Source organism: Hermetia illucens, chromosome 5, assembly GCF_905115235.1.
Source record: "Hermetia illucens chromosome 5, iHerIll2.2.curated.20191125, whole genome shotgun sequence".
Lineage (NCBI taxonomy): Eukaryota > Metazoa > Arthropoda > Insecta > Diptera > Stratiomyidae > Hermetia > Hermetia illucens.
In genome coordinates, this window is record NC_051853.1 from 43,139,466 (window position 1) to 43,157,355 (window position 17,890).

Below are 17,890 nucleotides of genomic sequence, written 5' to 3' on the forward strand. Positions count from 1 at the left end.
CCAGAGCGCTCCGCATCTGCTCATACTCGGCAAGTGTGCCGTTGGGTGGAGCATAGCAGTCATATACCGTTGATTCTTTTCACTTTTGCTCTGATGAATTCATTCTTCTGGTGCACCATTTATTTCTAGAAGGCTTGCTCTCCGCAAGCCCATAGCACTGGTTGCACCGTTTGGTATTTGATGCAAATACCATCGTCGTAATTTCGATATGACTTACTAATTATAGCCACATCGATGTTTTTCTCGCGGACGGTTTGCGAGTGTAAGTCTTGCGTCGCCTGGCAGTAGTTGAGGTCAATTTGTATTAACCTCATCTGCGATTTGTGCTGAGAATTTTCCTGCATTCCGAGTACTTTCTGCTGCCTACAATGTGCCGATGGTCATACTCTCCTTCCCTTTGCCCAATAAGCAATTTGGGTTAGATTCACACAATGTGACCGAAACCAAGGCATCGCTTCAGTGCCACCTGCTTTCTAAGTTGACACATAACCCAGCCTATTCTCACATTCTCTGCTTCCAACAGTTTGAGTACTGAATCCCTAGCGCTTTCTCCGCTTATTCTTGAAGTCCAGTAAGGTTGAATTGCTTTTCCAAGACCTCAGCAACCATCCTCCTTCGTGGTGATCTAGTCCATATCCCTGTAGGCTATAGTAATCTTAGAACTTCTAGCCCTTATGTCGTCCTAAGGACATTTTAATTTGGCTCAAGAATTTGCTCGCGGTTAGATCCTTGGATTTCTTGACCGCCAACATGAGGTCTCCTTTCTGGGATCGTCTAATGTGGCTATCTACCAAATGATGAGTTCGAGGTCTGGTTTGACTTTCCCGAGCATTTCATCGTATGACTCTTCACTTCATTTGGATATGATCTTTCTTCAATCTTTTATTTTTCCACAGGTCACCTTTCTCTAAGCTTCAAGTCCTCCATGAGATTTCCACTCCCTTTTCCTGGAATTTCAGTTATGTGAATTTCGCCGGCAGCTTTCGCCGTCCTCCTTATGTGCTCCTCTTCTTTGGAAGTTGAGCTTTCTTTTCGGGGTTTGTTTCCGATTAGTCGCTGCATCCTACATAGTTTGGCGTAAAGGTTTCTTCCTTTTCGTGTCCTCGTGCTACATCCTCCCCACTGGGGGTAGTGCTTTTAGTCGCGGTGGCTTCTGCATAGGTGCGCGAAGAATCGAGCTTCTTCTGAAAGGCTCCGCCGATGGAACGAGTTCTAGTCCCTCCTGTGCGTTTATAACATTAGATGCCACAGCAGTCTGGTCTCTGGATGCAAAATAGTGTCACTTGGGTGAGTTAAATGGGCGTCTAACTTGTTATTGATCTATGGAATTTGTAGGCGCAGATGATATGGTTCCTGCCCTAGTAATAGTGGGAATGGATAACCGCGGTCTATATATTCGGTATACATACGGGATTGAAGTTGATATTAATTCCTAAACCGGTGGAAAACAGCTAAACGGACGGAAGATTTTTCCGACTAACTATTCTACTATAATAAAAGGTTTGGAAAGATCAGTAGATCTATTCATAAGGGATATGTACGTTCCTTGCCAGTCACTTCCCTGCAGACATGTCTACCAGAAAGACAAATCAACGATAACAGCAGTCCCCAAATTTACGACAAAAATTGAGAAGGCATTATTCGAAAAGGAATACTCTTTGGGCATATTCAATGACATCGAAGATGCTTTCAATTTCACTTCATCCGCAACAAATTATATGCATGGATTCGATCGCTATTAATCAGTTGGAGCTGTAATTTTCCTCTCCCTTATTATGGTCTGTGCTAATGTGGTGCCCGCCATTGCCACGCGGAGGACACAAAAATCCTTGCGTAAGCATTTGTGGACCAGCCATGACCATAATTAGCAAGTTCGCGGACATAAAATGTGACACTTTGAATGACACCCCCAACCCCCGGAGAGATGAGTTATGGCCGTCGTGTACTTATCCATAATAAAGTTCATTTCATGTATGGATGCCTCGTCTTTTGCCCGGGGCTGAATTTTGCTAACCGCAGAAAACTACGGAAGGAGCGATAGCAACTATGTAGTCTGTGGCATTTGAAGCTAAATCTACCTATCCGGCAGTGATGCTTCCCAGATTTGTTTGTAAGAAGGCATACTATACCTTAATCACCGAAAAAGAAAAAAGGATCGAAAAATGGCCATGAATCTACTACGTTTACAGACATAATAATCTTCACTAACGTGACAGTCAAGGAAGGTGAATGGGGCCCACGGTGTTTTTGTAAAACTCGATTATGGAAGTGGCTCGACCCCTCGGAAAAAGACGAGCCTATCCTCAGCGGAGATTTCACTGGCAACAGAGAAATATTTGCGACAAACCATTTAAATATGAAAAATAAGCTAGTTAGTGTAGAGCTACCACCTGTTGCTGTTAACATTTTGCCGACTAAATATAACATTCCTGAAGTAGGAACCGAGGCACTCGAACATGTCAAACTAACTCCCAAGGGTCTGATACCACAATGGTGGGGCCATCATCAGCATTTGGCATTAATTCACCCATTGTCAAGTCTACTCTGAAGCGTGAAGTTGCAAGAATTCACATAGCCAAGTGAGGAAATTTGAATTCATGTCGGCAGGCAACCTTTGTTAAAGAACCCGACGCCTCTGGAGAGGCATTTCTATTATAATTTAGGAAAGGATAGCATTTTTGTTATTCTTTGGGGAGATGTGAAAACCGTAATAGAGATTAGCGGGATTCTCCTCCTTAAACTTTCAAATGGAGATATGTAGTCAATTCAAGGAAAAGGTGAAAACGGCCCTGGAATTCATATGTTGCTGCCCAGCCTCCAAGCTCTTAGAAAAATCTGTGGCCTCGCTGCCTCTGGAAGATTTCTGAAATTCACAAAAATATGCATTGAAAACAGGAGACAGTTGGAGGTGTGATTTTTGGGATTGCACAATGCGACTAATCAAAAGTATGGAAGATGGAGCCACGGCTCTTCCCAGTTTTCCCAACGTAACCTAACATCACCAACTTGCATAAAGTGTATCATGGTCTAGGTATCTACACTAGTTAGAGTACTAGTCCGTAGCTGTTATCACAATAGGAATGTCTGGAATCATACAAACGGCTATTTGCAAGCCCATTGGTGGCTTTCTGGGTGCTGTTGTGTGTTCATTAAGAGGAGTATTAAGAAGATTGGAGTAGACTGATTTTTCAAAGTCCCTATGATGGAAAAAAGTAAAATCCATTTCCTCTATCACGGGAACAGCTTCTTGTAATAGAAAGAGAAGGCATCGATCTTAATATCTAAGTGGATCGAAAATTACCCAAAGGCCGCCAGAAGAATCGAAGGCTTAATTCGATAAATAATCACTTAAAAACCTCTGACTTTTAATGAAGCTTGCTACTGAAAAAATCGGTGATCCCAAATCACTACCAGACCGGACACACACTAAAAATAAGAAATGTTCTAGCCCACAAGAAAACCATTCTTGTTTAGGATATCTCGATCGTTTCGTATGATGTCTACTTTGATTTTGAATGACCGATTGGTAACGACTAATCGTGTACGCGGATATCTGTTCTTATCAATTACCATATTGGTCAAACTTATTTCTAGAATTAAAAATGTAGGTAATTTTTATCCATGATCGAAAAAACATTTATGACGTTGAAGCTCGAATGTTAAAATACTGTTTTTATTTCCTGATATTACCCAATTTTGTGTTATCTAACATACCATTAAATATGCAATTCAATTTTATCTGCTATTGATAATTAACTGTTGGCAGTTTTCCCCTAATCTTTAATTAATTGTCTTTATCTGGAGCTGGTTTGTTGTTTTTAAAGTGTCCAGGTCATTCTACTGATTTCGTTTCCCTCCCTCCATTGCACACTTCCTCGACTTCCATGTTGTGGATCATTGTTTTGTTGGCGAAAGTGGTTGCGCCAGCAAATGTAGAAGCTCCAGTGAAGTGGTCCGTTGACATATGCTTGTTCGCCCCTTTGTAGCCAGGCTCGGGACTGTGGGAGGACCCTATGAGTACATCAGTCTCTTGCGGGACAATTTGCAAAGCTCCGATGGGATGAACAAAATAATAGCTCGATCGTGTGCGTGGACCCGTAAAACTCCGGACTCGATGCTGCTCCTGCCTCAGTTATTCAAGAGGCGCGTCCTTTGGGGTTCCCACCCTGCCTTGGCATTCGCAGGCCATACTATTAGACGATGACCCTTTTTGTTAATGTAAGGTTCGCAGATTAGAGAGAGGGAGAAAGGCTTCTCAAATTAAAGGATTATCTCTTCATATTAACCGTTTCAGCCTCTATTAGATTTATAAATAATTAAAAAAAAAATCAACTCATAATACGAATAATGTAGATAAGGAAAAAAAAAAGGAGAAGAAATTTAAATTCAAGAGGGTATCAAGGAATGCGTGAAAGGACCAAAATAAATAAAAGTTAATGAATAAACTGAGATCTTAAATAATTGCAATGTGAAATTAAAATCAACCTATCCAATTATCAAATGATCAATCCCTCATGTGGAATGTACATTTGAATTGAAGGGATGAATGTGCATATCCAAGGAAAAGCTTATCTTTTTCTTTCGTATGAATTATTTTCGCTAATCGAGAAACGTAATCTGATACATCTTGCAAAGAGAAATCTCATATGGTAACGAAGGGGATTAGCTAACAGAATTTTTTAGTTATCATAATTACAAATAAATACTCTACAAATTAGGTTTTATATTTATGTAAAGGGTCGACTTGTAACTCATACTCAATATAATCATATGAGGATTATGTAATCATATAATTGAATGGCCCTGAAATTTTACCATGTTCCCTTCCCCCAAATCAGAGCTGAGTTCGAATGTACAGATTACCGGTAATCTGTATATTCGAACCTAACTATGGTTCGTTACACATCGAAACATTGCCAAATTTCAGGGCCACTCAACTGGGTAATATTCTCGACAATTTCTGTTATTCCTTCCGGAACAAACATATTCCAACATTTTGAGGACCGAACATCATCTACTCAAATTTGCAGCCCTTTCCACGTCTAATTGTTATCACCTCCGGAACTGGATGATCCCCACGGAATCCAACTCCTCCGGGGAAACGACACTCAGATACTTTCAGATCATTTTGCTTTTCTGCACCACTCAAATCTCCAAGTTACAAATGTCGCGTTATTCCAGCAACAATCAAGAATAAAATCCTCGAATCAGCTGACATGCTGGTTCACTTTTTTGAGTTGTGCAATGCCCCGCTAATGTTTCGGCTGACTCGAATTTTTCTATAATTTTTATGGAGTCGTCCTGACTCGAAACGGCCTTATTACAAAAATAAAATTCCTACAGAATCCCCATCATTTGCATTCGCATGTATAACATTTCACCTTAGCCAGAAATAAACATTAGAAATGCTGCAATATGAGCAAGTCTATATGAAAACAACAACAAAATGGTTAAAGATCGTTTCCGGAATATTTGAAAATGGCTATATCAAAATTGAAAATCTACATAGGGTGGCCAAATTGGCCACTCACGTTTTTCACCTAATTATAAGAACATGATGTTTTTTTATATTAATTATGTATTATTTAATTACTATTATTATCAACATGTGTTTCTACTATACTTTGTTATAGTTTTTTTCGATGTTTGGGTGACAATGCATTTTTAAGCGTAGTTTATACCGAACACTGCTATTTTGCAATATAATAGCTTTTTGGACGTACAGGTATTCTACATTGATTTCAAAATCATTTAGACTGACCTTAATTAAGTTTTGTGACTATATCCGGTGACAAAAAATAGACTTTTAGGCCCTACACACTGCTTTATGCAGATGACGTTTTCCTAGCATCTGATAGCAAAAATGATCTCGAGCAACTTGTCCAAAAATGGAATGGAATGATCGCCTCATGCAACACGGTCTCAGATTGAATCTAAACAAAACTGAATTTTTGACAACCGATCCCCATGAAACAGACACAATCACTGTCAGCGGCAGTGATCTGCGTTATGAAATTGCTTCACGCATTAGCGCAACCTGGATGAAGTGGCGTTCGACAACTGGTGTTCTTTCTGATCGAAGTATCAACGAACGTCTCAAATCTAAAATTTACCGCAATATCGGCCGTCCTGGCGCTGTCTATGGTTCTGAGTGTTGGCCAACTATAAAAGACAATGAACGGCGTCTTACGGTAATGGAGACGAAGATATTGCATTGGACTAGTGGCGTGACACGTTTTAATCATATTCGAAATGAGGATACCCGCGATCGTTATGGGGTTGCATCGATCGTAGAAAAATTGCGGGAGAGGCGTCTTCGATGGTATGGTCATGCAATTCGTGCTAACGATAATTCGCTTGCCAAGATTGGTCTGAACATCGAAGTCGATGGTAAACGACCAAAAGGCCGCCCGAAACAACGGTTCCTTAATACACTGGATGGGGATTTAAAAGCCTCGAAATTGCACTTAGATCAGGCATTCGATAGAGCCAAATGGCGAAACCGATCACGACGAGCCAACCCCGCTTGTGAACGGGACAAAAGCTCAAGAAAAAGAAGAAGAACGATGCTACTTACTGCATGTATGGGGGTTCACAGTTCCCACCTTTTCTCCAATTTCGTGTTAGTAGGTGCAGTCGTTTCTAAGAAAAATGCTTGTGAAAGACAGGGGGTAATAAGGTTGTGTTATACACCGAACCTTAAAAATTGATAATTTGAATTTAGTATTTAAAAAAAAGTGAGTGTCGGGATGAGAAGTAGGAAATTGAAAGAGTCACATGCGAAAGCAAACGAAATGATGTGGATGCTGCGAAGCCGCATACACTACAAATTATCAGTTGTATTCTTCAAATTTTAAGAGATTCTGGCAATCAGATTATTAAAATTGTTGTATCGTGAAGTCAATTAGCCGAAGGAGGATATTTTAACGTGTGTTAGACGAATATTTCACCTTAAATCATACAGGTTTCATCGCTGTGGATAGCCGAACAGGTCATTCATCGATATTTTCTAGCACTCACTACATTCGTTTTTGCATCTGAGGATAAAGGCATCTTTTGAGTATTTTGATGCATCCCCTTTTTGAATGAAGTTGATGCCTTCTTGTATCCAGGGATAGGTCTACTTAATATTTGGACATACTATTTCTCTCTCATCTGAACCGTCCCTGGCTATTTTTCAAAAACAATTTGATGATCAGCCTCTTCTGGTGTTCCTTTGGCCTTACCTCGACAACGGATTTGTAAACAAGAAATATAAATTAAGGAAGATATGCGATATTCAAGGGTGGAGTAATCAATCATGGTTAGTTTATGAATAGACTGTAATATGAATTTTCGTTAGGTTCCAATAAAAAACAGATGGTTCAATGTTCTTGCTAAACCGTTTAGCTAATGTGCAATATGGTAGACTCAAAGATAAACTTCTTAGAGACAACTCGGATCAAAGCAGACAAGGTTCAGTTTGAATTGATACCCTCAGCCGGTTGTTGGTGGCCTCGTCGTAATATACCTTAATCGATTTCAAAAGACGTTAGGATGCAATGAAGACTTATTTGGTAATGTCATTTGCTTTTATGTAGCCTTATCCAGATGCTCCATCTTTTGCTATTGCAGCAGTTGCACAGGATGTGCTCAGCTGCCTCTTCCATTCTAATAACAAGTCGGGAACCGGAAGCTGGACGCTTTAAGTATGAAAGGTTTTGCGTATTTCTTATATAAAGATTTTTTATGTGAGAAAACCCACTTTACGTATATTGCTGCGAAATTGGATGATTCTAGGATGCATTTAAGGGGACTTTTGCAGCCAATTACTAAAAATTACAGTAATATACTTTAACTTTATTTGAACAGATATCGGCATGAAGGGTATTTCGGAGTTTAAGCACAATACAGTGGCAGCCTCTTGCTTTTTTTTCAGATTTTTCTGTTTGGTAGTTTCTGAGAATGGGTCCGTGAATCACTTTCAACCCACGCACTCCCCACCTTTCTAACATATGTCAAAATTAAGACTGGTCAACACTAATTGCGACCTTTCGTTTGATACCCCACATATGCTATATTTGGTGAAAAAAAATTTGCACCCCTTCTTTAAGTTCGACCTAATTCACTGTATGTGTGAGCGTTCACCCTTCCACCAAATTTGGTGTCAATCGCTACAACCGTTTTCGACAAAAATTCGTGCGACAGATAGTAAACCGATTTTAATAAGGTTGTGGCGCGGCAGGATCTGCAGCATTCGAAATTTATTTCGAATGTTGCGGATGCGGACGGGTAGATGGCGCGGAACTCTACACTCACTCACTTTAGAACGCACCAAGGGAGTGGAGAATTAGCGGTGGAAAAATGCCGTTGGTTGGGACAGTAAGGACCGCATGGAAATAAGCCGGTCTCTTCTGTTTCAAACCGCGGCGGTGAACACATTAATACTGATCTTTGTTCTGAAGTCATAAACAGTGGATAAAACATTTTTACCATTCATTTTGTATCGCCCTTCATTATTAAATTAAAATTTAAATATTCGAAATACGTAAAAAAATAAAATACTTTGAGGAGAAGAAGTGTTAAATATTGATGATAGGAAATTATAAAGATACGAACTCTAACTAAATTGCACTAATCGAAATCTTGAGTTGTTGAGAACATCTTCGGTTCACATCTTTGAATCATTTTGGATCTTAATATTTCGATTTGAAAATATTCAATAAATAGCTTGAAGGAGAAAAATATCGTAAGTTGACAACGTGCTAAAAGGTTTTGTTTTACACAAAACAACACAAAGAACAAGGAAGCACCCGCCTGAATTTGTGTAACGTAAATCTGTACTAAGAGCGGTGATATGATATGTTGTGGTGTTAAGTGATGTGATATTTGGCGATGTTTGAATCGAACTCGATGCTGGTAACATGATACGATTAATTAATTAATTGAAATAATAAAAACTTGTTGTTTCTTTTTCGTTGGTGTGGGTATTTATTCTTCCAAATACCGATATTTCGGGAACTTGCACTGATGAAGGGAACAAGTGGTTCCCGAAATATCGGTATTTGCAAGAATAAATACCCACACCAACGAAAAAGAAACAACAAGTTTTTATTATTTCAATCATATATATTGCCTACTCATCTCTTTTTCGTGATGTAATATTTCTGCCTAGATAGATTCAAGTTAACATTTCCACGTCCCTGGAATTATCCACTTTTTAGAGTTACCGTTTGGAAAGTGGTCTGTAATTTTATCCGCAGTAAAGAAAGGACATTTTTGCCGAAGGTGGGAGGCTTCCCCTTTCCTGTGGAATCAGTGCTTTTGGAGTCGTGGCTGTAATTGATTGAAGTACATCAAGAATATGGTGTGGTACCATCTTATAGCCTCTTTCTGATAGGTGGCATTTTAATTCAAGTTGGTCTGTGAAAAGTGCTCAGAAGTCTAATTTCGTACTGAACAGAATCGAGGAAGTATGGTATAAATGATCTGATCACGTATGCAGTAGACATAAAATCTATCGCTACAGACAGGTGCATTTGAAGAAGAATGCACTAAAATAGAGCCCAAGGAATCTTCTCAATTATCGGATTGACCTCTCCGCATCAAATCTCGATCAAGTATTGAGGAAAGAAACAACAGCAACTACATTCCATATCCTTCATTGATTTGTTGACGTGAAATTTGATTCGGCGCAGTTTTGAATATTTGAATATCTTCCGTATTTTCTTTAAGCTTGGTGCTAATAAATTCTTCCAATGGAGTAAACACACTGAAGCAGTACGCGAATTTGCAATTTTTCAAATGCAGATAGGAATCTTGTGATAAGAGTTCATCCATTCATTAGTGAATTATAAGCAACGATGCTGGTTGCGTTTCAGCGCTCCATGTGGTTTGTTGTTTATTGTTTTCGTTAAAGTTGTTAGTAAACTGACGGCAGTGTTTTGATGCAACCGTGGGCCAAGTAGTTTCCAATGGCGGTTGGTGTATGCATCAGTACGTGTACCGCTTTTACTTGTGTAGCATTTTAGAATTTTCCTCCTTTTCCTGGTCATGATCTTAGTAATGTTTAATGGAAGATGTTAATTCCTGAATCTAAAAGGAGTCACTACGGTTTTTGTATGTCCCCTGCTTACTCCTTTTGAAGGGCATCCACCTAGTCTGTCTTTTTTATTTTTCTCCATTCCATTTTCAGTGCAATTGTGTATTAGCTCCATTATCATCATAGTACTGTTTCACAGTGAATAATCCTATAGCAGGGTGTCGAGCATGAGGATAACACATCCAGAACGTAACCGGGTGTCGAATTTTTGGCATGTGATCGAGGCATTGCATCGTTCACTACATTTCTAACACAACTTTTTCTTCTTCCCCAACCACGAAAAGTTGTATCCTGCGATGGTGCCCCCATTATATTCATCATCATCATCAACGGCGCAACAACCGGTATCCGGTCTACGCCTGCCTTAATAAGGAACTCCAGACATCCCGGTTTTGCGCCGAGGTCCACCAATTCGATATCCCTAAAAGCTGTCTGGCGTCCTGGCCCACGCCATCGCTCCATCTTAGGCAGGGTCTGCCTCGTCTTCTTTTCCTACCATAGATATTGCCCTTATAGACTTTCCGGGTGGGATCATCTTCATCCATACGGATTAAGTGACCCGCCCACCGTAACCTATTGAGCCGGATTTTATCCACAATCGGACGGTCATGGTATCGCTCATAGATTTCGTCACTGTGTAGGCTACGGAATCGTCCATCCCATTATATTCCATCTCATAATTTCATCAAAAATGATAGGAGGTCGAATAAGTTGTTTTGGTGTCCTTGTTTTGTTGGTGTAATGTTTGAACCACACTGGTCAAACAAGAAGAATAAGGATAGGAGAATACAACTTTGAGACCGTTGACAATTTCTCCTATCTAGGGTCGAAAATCACAACCGATAACAGCTACGATGATGAAATCCGCGCACGGTTGTTGGCAGCCAACAGAGCCTATTTCAGCTTACCAAAATTGTTCCGCTCGAAACGTCTCACCATAGGGTCAAAGCTCTTACTGTACTATGACTATGATCGGGCCAGTCCTCATGTATTCTTTGGAAACTTGGGTTCTTAGCAAGAAAAAATGCGAAGTCTTGGCCGCGTTCGAGAGGAGAATCCTCCGAAGAATTATTGGTCCTCCTCCCTTCATTTCAAAATAACGTAAATTAGTTCAACATTTCTGTACAGGAATCGTTGTTTATGACCCCGTTTTAATCGGTGTTGGTCGAAAGCTGATTTCCCTTAGTAATATTCTTTGTTATCACTTAGCATGAGAGGCACCAAAGTCCATGGAATGAACATATATGGTTCCGATTGATCCTTATGTGGTGCTTATCACAGTTGCATCTAGCGTCACGTTTGCCGGTTCCTGGCAAAAAAGAATGTCGCAAGTGTACGGAAATTGTCTCAAGGCCGTAATCCATCTTTTCGAAGAATTCTAGGTGAATTTCACAGTCGGTCCTCGAAGTTGCTGGTCGACAAGGATGAAACGTATTATTCAGGTCGAAGTTGCCATTTTTAAATTTGGGAAACCAATCTTAAGCTGCATGATTAGCAATAGGGTTTGTGTTGTGTGTGTACGTGTGTGTAGAAAGCATGGGGAGAGGTGAAGTCTCAGACCCTAGTGGTGTAATGGACATCAGATGTGATCCGAGGGAGGCTCATTGAAGGGGATTGGTGCGCTGCGACTTGATGCGCCCATCCTCATTTTTTTTCTGATATTTCTAATCACTCATTCTGAAATCATAGTAACGAAAGGACTCGCGAGGAACAGTTTAGTCCTGTTAACCCCATGCAACTATGTTGCTAGCTAGGTTGCTTCGCGTCCGTCAAGACCCGGGATTACACACTTTGTCCTGACAGTCCTGTGTAAAATAAAACCTTATTAAAATCGGTTTACTGTCTGTTTGCCTATCATACGCATTTTTTTCGGAAAGGGTTACAGTGATTGGCACCAAATTTAGTGGAAAGATGGGAACTGTGGACAGATCCTTCTACGTCGAATTTAAGGGTGGGTCCCTACATATACAAAAGGAGGATGTACATTTTCTTTGTCATCATGTGGGTATCAAATGAAAGGTTGCGGTTAGTACTTACCGAATTCTTAGTTTTGACATTTGTTGGAAAGGTGCGGAGTGCGGGGGGTCGAAAATGATAATTTTTTTTACGAACCCATTCTTAGAAACTACCCAACCGAAAAATCCGACTCTCCATACCGATATCGGTTCAAATAAAATTAATAACAGTATATTACTACAATTTTGAGTAATTGACTGCAAAACCCCCTTTAAGTTCCTAGATCCTAGAATCGTGAAATTTTGCGGCTATAACTTAAAGTATGATTCTACCAAGCTTGGTAGAAATCGCACTATTACTGACAAAGTTATAATAGGTAAAAGTTGCCGTTTATATGCAAATGCAAGACTTTAAATGTCAGTACCACACGAAAATAGATATTTTCACATAATATGGTGTATGTGTATATTACGTGCTAAGTTCTAATGGAATCAATGTCCATTGAAATGTTTTTATAAAAGAAATACACAAAACCTTTCATACCTGAAGTGTCCAACTTCTGATTTCTCGATTTGTTTTTTTTTTGTATTTGGGTTCCAGATTTAGGTCGCGTGTTGCTCATTTCGATAGGTGCACGCGAGTCCCTATGATTGAGTATTTTTCAGGATCCGATGCGGATTTACGCGCCGGAAGTGACAGGTGAATTTTAGTGAAAATTTCACGTAAGGGATCGAAGCGCTCAAATTACCTTTTAAAATATTTTGATAAAATTCGAAACCTTAACTTGTGTAAAACAGTTTTAAGCGTGAGTGCGTTTTCGGCTCTACGCAGTTGCATAGAAGAAGGTCTGCTTTGATATGGCCCAGGGGTACCAGATTAATCACTTGTGCCGCTTCTTTATGTCGGGATTTACTCAACCGATTTTAATAAATCCTAGTGCATTTTATTTGTTGACATGCCCTACATGACAATTCAAAATAAATAAAAATAAAATTATTCAACAACAAATTATTCAAGTACAAAGCTACCCCTAACAGTAGCTTTGTACTGAAGAAGGGGGTAAGTCGCTCCCGAAATATATACCTACGTTTAAAACTAAAAATTGTAGTTTTGAAAAAGCTACCCCTTGTCTTTTAATTTCTCTTTTCTTCTCTTCCATTATCAAAATATTCCTGAGTTCAGCCACAATTGACGGAATCTCTACATTACTGCATTATTTTTTTTTCTTTGGGGTTTCGCTTGGATTATTTCATTGTCGTGCTTTGATATAATCGTCTTAGTTGTTTTCTTAATTTTGCTGATTTATCGTCTTCTCTCTGCCTTTATCGCTTCTTTTTGATTTTCATTTTGGACATTTTCGTTTCACTTAGCTTGTTACTACCATCCTGAAAATTTCATTTAATTTCTCTCGATTTCTTTTTGGATCCTTTTTGATTGAGGAACATTAAAATCATGACGCAAAGAGAAAACTTTTCACGAGACCAGTGCCGTCTTCCTTCTTTTGTTCTTCCATATCAATGGAGCTCTGTTGAGGTTGATCTTTCCACGCAGGTTGCAAGGGCTATGGACGCTTCACGGGTTGAAGGATTGGTTCGAGAGATATTCTCTGCGCTTCGAGACTCGAATCCAAACACGAACTTAGTTTATCAGACACCTCAACATCTGCATTAACTCGTGCTGCATAATTACGCGACAGACTTGACAATGGACGGCGGACCAATCAACTTTACAGAGAAATGCCTTTTTCACCCTAAATTGTCTCATGTATGGGTCAAGCGCCATCCCAATCTCAAAAATTGTTTCAACATGAGTGCAGAATAACTTCCGCTCACAGTGCTTATTAACAGCGCAGCAACAATCGACTTGCTCCCCGTCGTCAAACAAAAAGAGATATCTTCCAAAATAATGGCCTAAAAATGCTAATGCAAGGCGGGAACCTCAGAAGCTGCGCCCCACAATTGATCTGAGACAGGAAAAACATCGATTAAAGATGTGATCCGTCGTGGGTCCTCCCTTTCAATCGCGCCATTCGGGTCCGGAATCGCGCCCTCGAGCCGTATTTTTTTATTAGGTTATTGCAAATGAAATGGCCGTTTGGTACTAAAATTTGAAACGACTGTAAAGCTTACAAAAATTTATTTATTTAATCAAAATAGGTGCCAGTCGATTCAAAACACTTCTCCCAGCGAGATTCAAGAGCGTGCATGTCAGTTTCGTAGAACTCCAACTGTCGGGTGGTGATAAAAAAGCTGTCGACCACCAAACACTCACCATTACCTTCTTCGGAAGGAGCATCTAGCCATTGTGCTGATCGGCGACGATTGTCGTATAATATCCACTTTTCATCACATGTCACTATTTTGTGCAAAAAGGGATCGCTTCTGTTGCGGGTGGGTAAAGAACTGCAAATTTCCATTCGAAGCGCCATGTTTTGCTCCGTAAAGACATGCGGAACCCATTTGTCGAGCTTTTTCACCAGTTTCTCTGCAATGTCTCTCACAAAGTGAGATGTGTCGAATTCGACTAGCAAACGCAGCTCGTATTTGTCAATTGATGGTCCTGGATGTCCACGTGGCTCACTTTGAAGGTTTAAGTCGCCTGACCGGAGTTTTTCGAACCACCGCCGTGTTGTTCGTTCGCTTACCGTATCAGCTCCAAATGTGCTGTTAATGTTCTTGGTCGCCTCCGCCGCTTTATGACGGAGTTTGAGCTCATACAGGAAAAGTATACGTTCTTGGCTCTTTTCCATCCTTTTTAAGGTTTTGTTTGCAAAACAAAATCTTATTAAAATCGGTTCAATGTCTGTCTGTCCGTCTGTCTGTCTGTCACAGGCACTTTTCTCAGAAACGGCTGTACCGATTAGCACGAAATTTGGTGAGAAGGTGGGAACTGTGGACCCCAAGACATGCAATGAGTGATACATTGAGATTTAGGGGGTCCCCATACATGTAAAAGGGGGCTGTAAAATTTTTTTTTTCACCGAATATAGCCATGTGGGAAAGGTCTCGATTAGTTCTTTTCGAAGCCGGCCTTAGTTTTGAGATTTATTAGAAAGGCAGGGAGTGGGAGGGGTCCAAATTGATGATTTCTTTAACGGACCCATTCTCAGAAACTACCCAACCGAAAAATCTGAAAAAAATAACGAAGCTACCCAGGCCTCAAAATACTCTCCATATCGATATCCGTTCAAATTAAGTTAATAATAGTATATTACCATATTTTTGGGGAAATTGAGTAAAACCCCCCTTAAATGTATCCCAGAGTTATGGTAGTAGTATAAAATATAATATGAAGCATATTATCCCCAAGTTTGATCAAAATTATACTATTAGTAACAAAGTTACAGTAGCTCAAAGTTGACTTTTCCGTGTAAATTTACTGCAACTGAATATCAATATCACACTAAAATGGGTAGTCACATATGCTAAATGCATATACATAACGGGCTACGCACAAATGGGATAGTTCTACACTTAAATATACTCACAGAAGAAGCAAACACAACCTTTCATACCTGAAGCGCCCAGCTTCCGATTTCCCGACTTGTTTCCTTTCTATTCACTGTTATCACAACGATGGTCCAAATTGAAATGACTCCTTGATTAAATGTAGGAGTATTTATACTTCATTATCCGACACCAACAGCGTCGTGGTTTCATACAATTCAATCGCAACTAACTTCACTCGATTGCCAAATCGGCCATTTCATGTGCAACAACCTAACATTTTGCTTCATTTCCATGTTTAGCTCGCGTGTTATTTCGATAGGTGCACGCGAATCCCCATGATAAACCGTGCGCCAGAAGGAGCCAAACGCATGGGAAGAATTCCAGCAACTTATGCAACAGAGTATCTGCAGACCTTCAGACAGCTGTTGGGTTTCCCCACTCCATATGGTGTCCAAGCCAAACGAGGACTGGCGCCTCTGTGGGGATTATAGAAGGCTAAACACACAGATTGTTCCTGACCGATATCCCATTCCCCTCATCCAAGACATTGCGCATCATCTCACAAATTGCCGCATCTTTTCGACCTTGGATTTAACCAAGGCTTATCACCAAATCCCTGTAGCTCCAGAAGACATTCCAAAGACGACAATATGCACACCCTTTGGACTCTTCGAGTTCACGCGGATGACTTTCGGATTGTGCCATGCGGCGCAAACCTTTCAAAGGTTCATTCACTCGGTCCTGCGAAACCTCGACTTCTGTTTCGTGTATTCGGAGTCTGAGCATTTAGCCTATCTCGAGTGCATTTTTCAACGTTTCCTTGAGGCTAGTTTAGTCCTAAACATTGATAAATGCAAGTTTCTCCAGACACAGGTGAGATTCCTCGACCACTTCAGTTCCCCTGACGGAATGCAGCCCGACCCAGACAAGGTGTAAGCGATCACAAGCTTCCCGCGTCCGAAAACTGTGAAGGATTTGCGGAAGTCCTTGGGCATGCTAAACTTCTAGTATCGTTTCCTGCTCAAGGCTGCCTAACACCAGTCCGTTTTGAACGCGTACTTGTCTGGCCCCAAAACAAAGGACACACGAGAGATTGTGTGGTCTGAAGAGACTGTCCGCGCGTTTGACAAATCCCGACAACAACTGAGTGATGCTACACTCTTGGCACTTCCTCGATAAGATGCACCCCTAGCCGTTTTTGTTGATGCTTCTGACATCGCAGTAGGTGCTGCTCTTCACCAAAAGGTGAATCAAGTCTGGCAGCTGTTGAGCTTTTTCTCTAAACAACTCAAGGGAGGAATTGGAAAATGATCTGGTTTTACGCTGAGCTTATAATTTGCAATGTTGCTGCAGTGGTTTTGATTGTGCATCTGGGCTCCCTGACTTCAATATTGAGGAGTTCATAAGGTTCCACATACTTCTTGGAGTTGCAGGTTCGTCCAGAATATAAAGCCATATATGTATTTGGTTACCGGGGAGTTCCAGTAGTAAGTAGGGTATAATACGGAATACACTGAAACATTTTCTCAAGTGGAAAGATTCGTGCCTACTCAATGAACTAATACATCACGCCAATTTGTTGTCGCATTTAAGCGACGTAAAACCTTTTTGGCACTTTGTGTTACCCCCTAGGTTTTTGACCCGCGCAGAGTTTCAATTTTACAATGAGCAACGCAAAATGTTCCTCCACTTCAAAGCTATTGACAATGCAATGATTCATTATTTGACTATCATAGATTATGGCCCCAATGATCGTGTGCAAATCGAAAGTCACACGTCATGGAAAATGGCAATGAGCTTCTGCATATAGGAATAAGTATTAATGGCGTACAAATTTATACTCCCGGCAAATGATCTAAGGGCGCCAGGGATTAATTTTTTTGTTAGCAGTACATTCTGTGTAAGCTAGAATATTATCAACTACAAATCTAATCATTGCGCTTCCTAAATGCCTCGGTTCTATCAACTCCCTGCTCACAATTCATTTGTAACTCTGCATTTCCAACTGCCCAGTGCAGCCATTGAGCGGTTCACATCCGAATTCGACAGACCGTCATGTTCGTTGGTTGGTGGGCTTGGTAGTTAACGAATCGAGCTGTATAGGAAGCAAATAGTTCAGGCGGCAAATTTCCTTATCAGTTGTTATCAACGCGGTGCTTGAACAACATAACTTCGCATATTGAGCAATTAACTAGCGCATCCACTTGGTTAATATGTGTATTTTATCTTTTTGATTGATATGCAATTATTATAATAATAATAGACAGTCGGCATTATTTGCTCAGATTCAGCGAAGACATGCTTGGCGGATAACGAGTTTAGTCAGTCTAGTTGCGCGACTCGTTGTGTGTGGTATCGACAAGCTTGTTATCACTTCGAAATGCCAAATCGGTAAAGGGCTGGA

General features: G+C 40.4%; 1 protein-coding gene across 2 annotated transcripts in view; it reads left to right on the forward strand.

Moving 5' to 3' along the window:
* The window catches only part of LOC119657285 (mitogen-activated protein kinase kinase kinase 4), a 50,093-nt gene that overhangs the window by 14,807 nt on the left and 17,396 nt on the right, over positions 1-17,890 (forward strand). The window contains exon 1 of one of the 2 annotated variants that reach the window (XM_038064131.1): positions 17,610-17,877. The exons of the other annotated variant lie outside the window; for it this stretch is intronic. Within the exon in view, the coding sequence (XP_037920059.1) occupies positions 17,867-17,877 (11 nt within the window). The 5' untranslated portion in view covers positions 17,610-17,866. Of the gene's footprint in view, positions 1-17,609; positions 17,878-17,890 lie in introns of those variants that run through there. 2 annotated transcript variants of the gene reach the window in all.